Source organism: Myxocyprinus asiaticus, chromosome 47 (assembly GCF_019703515.2).
Source record: "Myxocyprinus asiaticus isolate MX2 ecotype Aquarium Trade chromosome 47, UBuf_Myxa_2, whole genome shotgun sequence".
In the NCBI taxonomy this organism is placed as follows: domain Eukaryota; kingdom Metazoa; phylum Chordata; class Actinopteri; order Cypriniformes; family Catostomidae; genus Myxocyprinus; species Myxocyprinus asiaticus.
Genome location: NC_059390.1, coordinates 12772581 through 12783802, shown reverse-complemented (window position 1 = coordinate 12783802; position 11222 = coordinate 12772581). Strand labels below are relative to the sequence as shown.

Below are 11222 nucleotides of genomic sequence, written 5' to 3'. Positions count from 1 at the left end.
CTGAGGACATGTGAGGTGTCTATTTCTCAAACTAGAGACTCTGTTGTACTTATCCTCTTGTTTAGTTGGACATCTGGTCTTCCACATCTCTTTCTGTCCTTGTTAGAGCCAGCTGTCCTTTGTCTTTGAAGACTGTAGTGTACACCTTTGTATGAAATCTTCTCCCAACAAGCATGCCATGGTCTAAATCACTGAGATCACATTTTTGCCCCATTCTGATGGTTGATGTGAACATTAACTGAAGCTCCTAACCCATATCTGCATGATTTTATGCACTGCACTGCTGCCACATGATTGGCTTATTAGATAATGGCATGGATGATTGTTGGTGCCAGATGAGCTGGTTTGAGTATTTTTGTAACTGCTGATCTCCTGGGATTTTCACACACAACAGTCTCTAGAATTCACTCAGAATGGTGCCAAGAACAAAAAAAATCCAGTGAGGGGCAGTTCTGCAGATGGAAACACCTTGTTGATGAGAGAGGTCAACAGAGAATGGCTACAAAGTCTACAGTAACTCAGATAACCGCTCTGTACAATTGTGGTGAGAAGAATATCATCTCAGAAAGCTATTCTGAGATGCGGGTTGGCGCAGTTTTGGCGGCACGAGGGGGACTTACACAATATTAGGCAGGTGATTTTAATGTTTTGACTCATCGGTGTATAAACATATATATATATCAAAGAGAATATATGAAAAGGAATGCATTTGACTTGAGCCATGTCTTGACTATGTCTTAAGTGAACTCTTTTTGAGAGTATGAAACTTCTGCAGTCGCTAGTCTAGAAATAAGCAAATGGAAAACACAAAGGTCTATAAAACTGACAATTTTTAAAATTTATTTTCTGGTATTTTTTAAAACATGAGTATTTGATTTAGGGTTCAGGGTGTTGCTGCAATTGGCTGTTTCTCTCACAGTCAGACAGAGATTGTTGCGAGATCGTTGTTGCGTAAAACTCCTGGCTGTCATTCAGAGGAGGCAGTCTTACAGGCAGAGCCATCCGTCCCTCTACGAACATCTCCAGGGACTGGACCCGCCTTTCCTGCTGCAGCCAGTACAGCATCTCAATACGGTCCCAGCGCATTTTCTCACAGTACGGCCGACCCTGTGACACAATCAAAACAGCACTGATGATAATCTGAGTTTCTGGAGGCAGGTGACTGACAGAGGGCTAGCGAGCTGTGGAGCACTCACCTTATACGTGATGATGTCATTGAAATGGGTTGTGATGTGGCCAATGATCTCGGATAACCCTTTGTCTACATCTGAAATCTGAGAGTTCAGCTTCCCTCTCTGACTTGCTTCCTCCATTCTAGCCATAGATGAACCATGATAACCTGTGTTTACATCCAAGAGAAGAACATTTAGTGTATGACTTCAGAAAATGAGCAATAATATTTTACAATTATGGATTTGTCAAGAAAACTTCACAAGCAAATATTGTTTAATATAATGTATATTATATTAGAATCTTGTGTTTTGCATCTTTAAATATCTTATATAGACAAAGCCATGCAAAAACTACCAGACACATTATGGATGGTTGCAGATAGAGGCAAAATATTATACCTTGTTGAAAAAATCTGTTGGGATTAGATGCTGCTCTCTCAAACTCCTCCAACTTAAACAGCAATAACTCCCTCTGTTGGATCAGCCGAGCAGCCTGCTCCCATGCAGCAATTGCCTGAAAGCACAAACACACACAAACCCTTGCACAGCCAGTTGCATCAAGCAGATGATCAACATGATGGAAAGCCAGGAGTGGTTAGTCTTTATTATTTCTACCTCCTGCAGATGGTCTCTGTACCCCTGAGAGCTGTATTTGATGGCCATGTCTATCCGCTGTCCTTCAGGCAGATAGAGGGCATTCCAGACCTTCTCGAGCCTGGCCTGCATCTGGTCTATATCCAGCAGTCCGGCAGCTGGGCCTTCACCCTGCTCTCCAGGACAAACAGACTTCAGAACATTTCATAATAAGGGTGAATTTAAAGGAATATTCCGGATTCAATACAAGTTAAGCTAAATCGACAGCATTTGTGTCATAATATTGATTATGACAAAAATTTATTTTGACTTGCCCCTCCTTTTCTTTAAAAAAAAAAGCAAAAATCAAAGTGACATGAGGCACTTAAAATGGAAATGAATGTGGCCAATTTTTGAACATTAAAGTACTTACTTTTTCAAAAGTATAGCCATAAGACATAAACAATATGCGTGTAAACATGATTTTAGTGTGATAAAATCACTTACTAACCTTTTCTATGTAAAGTTATAGCCGATTTTACAATTTCTTTTCCATAATGATGTAATGTCGTCAAACTCTAAAACCCTAAAATGACTAAAAATTACATTTTAAACAACTTTACAGCTCAAATAATACATGAGTTTTAACAGAAGAATTAATGTTAGTGCTTTTATAAAATTATAAGCTTCACATTTCTGCCTTTAAACCCTTCAAAAATTGGCCACATTCACTTCCATTGTAAGTGCCTCACTCTAACCTCGATTTTTGCTTTTTTTAAAGAAAAGGAGGGACGATTCGAAATTCATTTTTGTGGTAATCAACATTATGCCACAAATGTTGTCAATTCAGCTCAACTTGTATTGAAGCCAGAGCATTCCTTTGAGTTTCAAGTAGTATATGCAAAGTGTTCAACTGGAGTAAATAAAGACAGTGTCCTAACCAGATTCCAGCGACAAATTTTTTTGTTCACACTGAAGGTGAAAATGCTGCGCGATGAGACACATTAACAGGCAATCAGGAGTTATTTGATGTTTAAATGTACAGTTATGAGGATTGTAATTTTGGACCAATGAGATTCTGCAGTGGGCGGGACTACTCAGCACAATGCCACAAAAACAGAGCATAACAGTGCCCACACACTTTTATAGCCGTCCTGGTTCTGAAAGTGTTTTTCCCATTCATTTCTAAGCCATGAACCAAATCAACCAGCTGCAAGGTGAATCACAACATTACAAACTTTGATTTGAAGTAAAAAAAGTATTTGAAAATCAGACAAAAAGATAAAGGTACAAGACTGTGTACTTAACATCTTTCATGAGGAAATGAACTACAATCCTTTGAAGCATTGCGAATGACATAATTGAAATAAAAACGATGGAAAAATATAAAACTATTGATTCAGAGTCATTGTTTATAATTATAGAAACAATATATTTTAATTTTATTGCAAAATTGTCATATATATGCAAATATATACGAGAGTATAGGGAGTACAGCTCTTTTGGTGCTCTTTGTTTGCCACAATTCTCTGATTGGTGGATCTTTTCTCTTCAGGATTATGGGTAATGTAGTTATTCACCAGGGATTCTGTTATTTAACACAAATGTTTTTTTATTTAGTTGAAATAACACAGACTGATATACAGCATATACCATCGATTAACAACCTCTGAGCTCACAATATGTCTGTTTTTAAAGATTTATAAGTTATCATTAATAATCAATTAGCCTATGGAAAAAAAAATGTTTACTTCTGGAACCAGACTGTTGCTTTCTATAGACACCAGATGATCAACAAAATGGCTTGTCATTCTTTTAAGTAAAAACTATTATATTATTGCTTGTTGCTGCATTGCATTGCATCTGGTTATGACACGGTGTAAGAAAGCAAGAGCTAGGATTTGTTTTGAAATTATTTTTGCTAAACAGAAGCCTACACTAAAAGCAAGAGCTACAAAAACAGTGAAAAGCAGAAGTGCAGAGTGTCATATTACGAGGAAAAGAGCATGCACTTACCACATCCTGTATTTTCTCATCAGGATTTTTCTCTGAAACACATAGCAGACATATCTTTACCCATTCATATTTTTTGGGCACTAAATGAGAATGCATTTTCCTACATGTACCAGTATTCTACAGAGATATAGCATTATTGTTCTAGCAAAATTGTTAATGGGATGTAAAATATAACATGCCATCCAGTTTAGGTTCCTTCCCAAGTCCTCCCATTCCTATGGTGTTGACATTCCAGAAACCAGGAAGAAATTCCTCCTTCTGTTTCCTCATTGAATGGATCCTTTCCTGATGCCTTCTGGAAAATATACAGTAAGGCAAGCAGACAGATATTAAACTAAACAATACCTGGGTAGCTCAGCAATTATTGACGCTGACTACCACCCCTGGAGTCACAAGTTCGAATCCAGGGCATGCTGAGTGACTCCAGCCAGGTCTCCTAAGCAAACGAATTGGCCCGGTTGCTAGGGAGGGTAGAGTCACATGGGATAACCTCCTCGTGGTTGCTATAATGCGGTTCTTGCTCTCGGTGGAGCACATGATGTGTTGTGCATGGATGCCGTGGAGAATAGCGTGAAGCCTCCACATAACGCGTCTCGTAACGCGTTCAACAAGCCACGTGATAAGATGCGCGGCTTGACGGTCTCAGATGCGGAGGCAACTGAGATTCATCCTCCGCCACCCGGATTGAGGTGAACCACTACACCACCATGAAGACTTAAAGTGCATTGGGAATTCCAAATTGGGGAGAAAAAACCCCCAAAACAAACAAACAAACAAACAAAAAACCTAACCAATAAAATCTGATTGTTAAGTTATTTAGACCATTTTTTGTGTGTATGTTGGATTGGGCATATTGTTTTGTTTGGCCACTTGCTGACCTTAGCACTGACATTCTCAGAAGTTAAGTGGATCTGTCATCTATCTGTATAATATTTGTAATGTCTCAAAGGGAGCAGGGCGTCATTGTTGATTGATGATGACTAACTTCTTAGAAAATACTCTATTATAGAGAACCAAGTGCAAGAGAAGTCTAATAAATCATGGCCTTAACTGAACTAATGCCTTCTGTTTACAGACCTTCTCCTCTCTTCCTTCTGCAGCTGAGCCAGTTTGTGTCTCTCTTCTTCCTCATCATCACTGTCATACAGATGAAACAACACTGACAGGTAATCAGAGTCCTTCAAAACCAGAGAACATATAACAGAAATAACTGTTCAAACCAGATGAAAGCCCTGTATCCTGAATACAGAAATGTATTTAGACAGTACACAAATTAACGTCTTATTAACAACCTGGTTGGAAATATAGTTGAGATAATCATCCAGTGATAGCTGACACTTCCACCACTGAAACCAGGCTCTGTATGCTCGTGTGGTCACATCCATGGGCCTCTTTCTGTTTGCAGCCCTCTCTGTTCTCTCTCTGTCAATAATTAGAGATTTTGCTCATATTTTTGTATCAAACATTCACAAATTGAACTATATCACAGTAACTATACTGGTGGTGGAGGATAAGAAGCAAAGGGAGACAGATGATATGAAAAGAGGACACCTGTGGGATATGCAGTATGGATTTGGCCTCCTTAGTAATGGGTTCATCAGTTTTTCATTAATCCTTCTTTTCAGGCAGCACATGGCATTAGACAGTATGGGTTCAATCCTTGGGTCCTTTTCAAGACAGAAAGGCAATAATATTGTCCCCACTACATGAAGTGAGGTCACTTTCTGCTAAAAAACAACTAAATTTATAAACAAAATAAACAAATACTTTATAATAAGGTTCTTGCTGTACACAGACACCATAAAAATATAATTCAGATGTCACAAAAAAGTTTAATACAACAATTTTTACAATTTCATAAATTTTTAAAGGGGTCATGACATGCCTTTTTTATTATTTTAATATGTTCCTTGAAGTTCACTTATAATATTATTAACGTTTTTTTGCACACAAAAAAACTGTCATATATTTGATAATTTTCCACCCTCATTCTGACCCTCTGTCAGAAACGCTCTGTTTTGGTGCTGCTTTTCCTTTAAGACTTAACAGTAAATGCCCCCTGTTATGATTGGCTCTCTGCTCTTGACTGACCTGCCATCTCACAACTACTGGGCGGGGCTATGGAAGTAATAAGGTAAAGTAGGTGTTGATGTGTTGTTGTGGAGGTGGTTGGATACAAATGTCTACCACAGTGTGACATCACAATGTGGGGGAAGTAGAGGACGAGTCGTTTTGGCAGCTTGGCTTAAAAAAAATGCTCTTTTTGCACTGAGGAAGTTTTGAGTCCTGAAACTTTTATAGTTTATAGTACAATAAACTCTTATATGTCAATAGATCAAGGAAAATTGGACCCCTTTAAAACCACAACATACTGTACATCTTACAGTAAAATTAGTCAACAAGCCTTAGAATAGTGCAAAGAATATCACTCACCTCATCAAAGTTGAAATACTTTGTTGGGATACTTTTGGATAATTCTTCATAAACTTTTTTTATTTCCATACTTTCTTCAACCAAGTTCCGATCCATTACTGACGCTGAGACAATCTATCAAATATTTAGAGTAATGATTATAATAATAAGCATCTTAGATTTCATAGAGTGTTAGTGATGTTGCACATGGAAAATACTGTAAATAAAATTATAAAAATGTGTGTCTTTGCCCTAAAGCTGTATGATATCAACTAAAGAAGTACCACCTCTTTAGTAAGGTCATTGTAGACTGGAGGGTACATGCTGAGTTTGATGGTTTCTGGAAAAATCCTGTCAGACACTCGGGCTGCTGTCATCTGCACGATAATTTGTGGTGAAACCGCCACACTGACCACTGCTCCCTGTGGGTGTGGAGGCTTCTCAAACAGTACTTTACTCTTCTTTTTCTCCTCCTCTTCCTCCATCATTTCCTAGAAGGAAATCCCCATATCATATCAGTAAAACAACAATATAGTCTGTAATACATGAGTCAAGGTGTGTGTGTGTAGGGTGTATCTGTGAGTATGATTCTCTCTGTAACTTGATTATAATGTACTGTCTCGTGTATCAGAAGGAGTGCCCTAATCAGCAGTATGACTGTTTCTGCATGTACCTGTAGTCTTAGTTTGAGCTTTTGGAGTCTTCTGGAACCATAGCCAGTTGGGGCTTTGATAAGTGGGGGCAGGTCTGTCTCACAGTTACTCAGATTGTTGACATCCTCGTAATCTTGTAACAATCTAAAACACACATATAGTAGCATATGCATGCATGCACCAATCAAATTGTCTACATTTTATATATGGACACTGTGATGTATGTATTGATATTAGCCGCTTTTCCACTATTGGGCCAGTGCAAGCCAGGGCCATCAACTGGCCAGCCGCGGCCAAAAGCTTTGGAAAAAGCCTTTGGCCCCGAGAAAGCCCCAAGGAGGCACGATAAAGCCTCGGAAGTGACAGTGGGAACGCAACTGGCCCTGGCACACATTAGCACGCCCTCATTTGGACCAACAGTGGAAACGTGGCTATTGACTACAGTGAAGGATGGTCTGTAGCAGCCCAACCTCCTCAGGTCATCTGCAGGAGTGATGTGTTTCTCCAGGCTTGATGTTGGTTCTGTTAAGAGCAGGACTAATGGGGATGGAGGCCGGCAGGGCATTCCAATCTCCAGCTCCTCCAGCAGTGTCTCCATCTGTAGGTCTGGCATGGAAAAACATCCCTGAGGTGGCAGAGGAACAAATGAAGACAAACAATAATATCGAGTCAAAATGCTGCTGTTGGAAAAGCTCCAAATGCATGGATAATTCTTTGTGAAATTTGAACCAACAACCTTTTGGTTATCAGTTCAGATCTGTTACTGCAACACCACATCACCCCATCCATTAAGAATAAGCCTTGAAATACAACCATTTGAGATACGGTACAAGTAGTCATAAAAATGTCCTGGTCACCTTCATTCTGACGACTCTATTTTGATAGGGATCCTTTTCTTGTTTCGGTATACTAGGCACGCTGGCTGTGGAACCTGAACAAGCCATTCTCTGGTTGTGTTTCTTGCACGTGATTGGCTCCATGTGGTAGGGCAGGAGGTCATACACACGTTGCAAATCCAGCTCCCCAATTTTCTCTTCAATCTAAAAACAGAAGAACTCACTATTATGACTTCTCAAACAATTTTTCACTCTTTGAAACAAATAAACACACAGACCTCCTTGAGTTCATCCTCCACAGTCTTTTCCAGAGGTCTACCCGTCATAGCCCTCTTCATGCTATGTTTGGCATGCAGAAACAGGTCATGTTTACGTGGGCAGGGCAGAGAGTGTGTCTGTAAAGTCCCCTGCTGTCGTTCTCTCTGTGTTGCAGCACTTGGTCTCCTTGTAGCTTTGATTCCTGGGACAATCCTGGATCTTATGGAGCGAACATTTAAGCTGCAAACAGATACAGCAAGAGTCTACTGCGAAAAAGAAAGGCTATTGAAATGCAAAGCAGGTAAAAAGAGAGGATGTACTCACAGGTTAGTGCAGTCTGAAGCCAGCTGAGCTGCCAGCCTGCTTCGGTTGGCATAGTCGCTGAAGACACCACGCCTCTTTAAAGTATCCATCAAGTGCAGGTAGTGCAGAAAAAGCTGCTCACAGATGTCCAGCACCTCACTGAATGTCTGATGATGCAGCTGCACATTCTCGTCCTGAGTCAGCGTGATGTCAACAGGTGGGATTTTCAGGTCATGCCAGATCATACCCAGCTCAGAAATCAACACTGCTGTCTAAAACAAAAACAGAAGAGATATACAGTAAATGAATTAACTTAGAAATCAAAAAATCCATCCATTCAACCACATATAAAGTGTTTTTAAATTGGAGTTGGCTTGCGTGAATAACACATCTTACTGTCTAATCTGTCTGAGACTGACCAGAGCCTGTTGGTCTTCATGGCAGATGGAGTAGAGCTGTGAATTCTGAGAGATTCTCTCCTCCAGCAGTTTGCAAAGCTCTGACAGAGAGGTAGGAGTGGTTTTATTCTTCTCATAAGCAGAAGACTCAGATCTCACCTCCTTGGCCCTGTCTGAAAGACCTTTTGATTTCTATGATGTCACTTTGATGTCAAAACATGTTAGTTTCTGAACAAAGTACAAACCTTTCATCATGTCCGGGTGAATGAGAAGTGAGTGAGGTCTCAGAATGTTCTTGAAGTGCTGCTGAACTTCTTTACTGTGGAATATCATCTGAATGAGGTCCTCACATTTGGTGTGCTCCATCCAATGCTTTGAGTGGGCAGTAAATCTATGTGCACTTGTTATTTCTCCTGTCATTCTTTAACTAGTGATGCTTAGACATTATCTTAGAGAAATGTTCTGCAGTCTGCTTAGGTCTGCTATGTTGAATAAATCTGACATATCTACTAAGCAATTACAGTTTAACATGTATTAAATAAGGTGGTACATCTGACATTACATATTTAAGCAATTAAAAACAAATAGACAATTTTGTAGTCAAAATAAATAAATAATAATAAAATAAAATAAACCTTTCAGGGCTTCACAAAACCAAAATTCCCCAAAAAATAAAAAATAAAAATAATTCAATCGGGAACAATTAAGGTGCAGAAAAAACAAAACATTTTCCTCCTCCTGAAACGTGAACCATAGTCTCTAATATAAAAATATTTTTAGGTTTAAACCTGCGTGCGAGTCAACAACTTCCAGACACTTTAATGTCTGTGATCACACATTTATGTGTCAGAATTATGCGACTTAATTAAGTCTCAAAAAAGATCGTTATAAAAATTTCAGAGCCAAATGTACGCTATTAGAACGACTACATATTTCTTCCTGCACGCCGGAGCCCAAACAAGTGGCGTTGGCATGGAAACCACGGCAGGTCACGCACGTCGTCATTGCGCAACCCTGTAATTTACTTCTAAGTCAGTTAATGAAAAACTATAAACATTTATTCTAACCAAAATAAAGTATGTTAAGCAACATGGGTCTCTCCAAAGTTTTGATAATATACCAGCTGTTTGTTTGCAGACTTTTAGACTTCCTTATAGGTGATATAATTATATGCATTTGGGTAGTTTGGGAATTTTTTTTTTCAGGTTTAACATTAAAGGAATAGTAAAAAAAAAAAAAAAAAAGAAAAAAAAATTATCTCATCATTTATTCACCCTCATGCCACCATGGATGTGTATTACTTTCTTCTGCAGAACACAAACGAAGATTTTTTTAGAAGAATATCTCATCTCTGTAGGTCCTAATCAGAGGCGTGGCCAAGGGTGGGCTAGGATGGGCCTGGACCCACCCAGAATATAAGAGATTATTCTTTGACTTCAAATATATATTTATAAATAGTTCAAATAATGCAAAAATTTTGATTTCTGAAAGTGTGAAAGAACTGTTTGATTGTTCCTCTTCTCTGTTGTTAAGGACAATTTGGTAAAAAAAAAATATTTAGGCAAAAACTTAGCCCACCCATTTTTATTGAGGCCCATCAAAAGTAATTTGCTGGCTACGCCCTTGCCTATAATGCAAGTGAATGATGGCCAGAACGGTGAAGCTTCAAAAAGCACATAAAGGCAGCATAAATGTAATCCATACAACACCCATGGTTAAATCCATCTCTTCAGACATGATATGAAAGGTATGGGTGGGAAACAGATCAATATTTATGTCCATTTTAACTATAAATCTCAACTTTCACCTCCACATTCTTTTTTTTTTTTTTTTTGCAGTTTATTTGTGCATATCACCACTTATTGGACAGGGAGGAGAATTTATAGTAAAAAGGACTTAAATATTGATCTGTTTCTCACCCACACCTATCATATCGCTTCTGAAGATACAGATTTAACCACTGGAGTTGTGTGGATTACTTTTATGCTGCCTTTAAATGCTTTTCTTTTTTCTTTTTTTTTCCCCCTCAAAGTTCCGGTCACCATTCATTTGCATTGTATGAACCAACAGAGCTGAGAGATTCTTCAGCAGAAGAAAGTTATACACATCTAGGGTGGCATAAGGGTGAGTAAATGATGGGATAATCTTAATTTTTGAGTGAACTATTCCTTTAAGATTTAAGGTTCAAATGTATATGAATGTGTAAACGAAAATAGGCCTATATATATTTGTGTATTTAAAATGTTCACCATTTGTAATCACGTTTTAGCTTTAAACTCATAAGCTAGTAGTCTTTTGCATGATCAACAAATATGTAGTCTTTGTAACTACATAGGCTAATTGCCCAAAGTTTCTGTTTATTTATTTATTTATTATTATACTTCGTGATATTTCGTGAATGATTCCAGTTTGAAAAAATGACACGCCCCTTTCCCTCCAAATGGCACACCAAGACTAGCACAATAAAAATCTGAAAGCATTTTAATAAAAATATAAAATAAAATAAAAAGTATTTAGCCTGCAACCTTATACATTGTAACAGTTTCATTTTGTCAATTGCTGCACATTATAAACACTGACAGAGTATGGATGGTTCACAGT

The 11222-nt window shown here is 38.4% G+C and overlaps 1 protein-coding gene across 1 annotated transcript; it reads right to left on the bottom strand.

Annotated features, from left to right (window-relative positions):
* Positions 1-140: 140 nt before the first annotated feature.
* ccdc87 (coiled-coil domain containing 87) lies at positions 141-9730 on the bottom strand. The gene is made up of 19 exons (XM_051690510.1): positions 8867-9730; positions 8643-8794; positions 8245-8495; positions 7941-8160; positions 7684-7866; positions 7297-7451; positions 6847-6970; positions 6461-6664; positions 6195-6308; positions 5313-5428; positions 5054-5183; positions 4839-4939; positions 3941-4056; positions 3762-3793; positions 1788-1937; positions 1572-1686; positions 1197-1339; positions 991-1107; positions 141-452 (listed from the first exon to the last, which is right to left on the bottom strand). The coding sequence occupies exons 1-19, from the start codon at positions 9039-9041 to the stop codon at positions 405-407; spliced, it is 2646 nt and encodes an 881-aa protein (XP_051546470.1). The 5' UTR covers positions 9042-9730; the 3' UTR covers positions 141-404.
* Positions 9731-11222: the final 1492 nt, after the last annotated feature.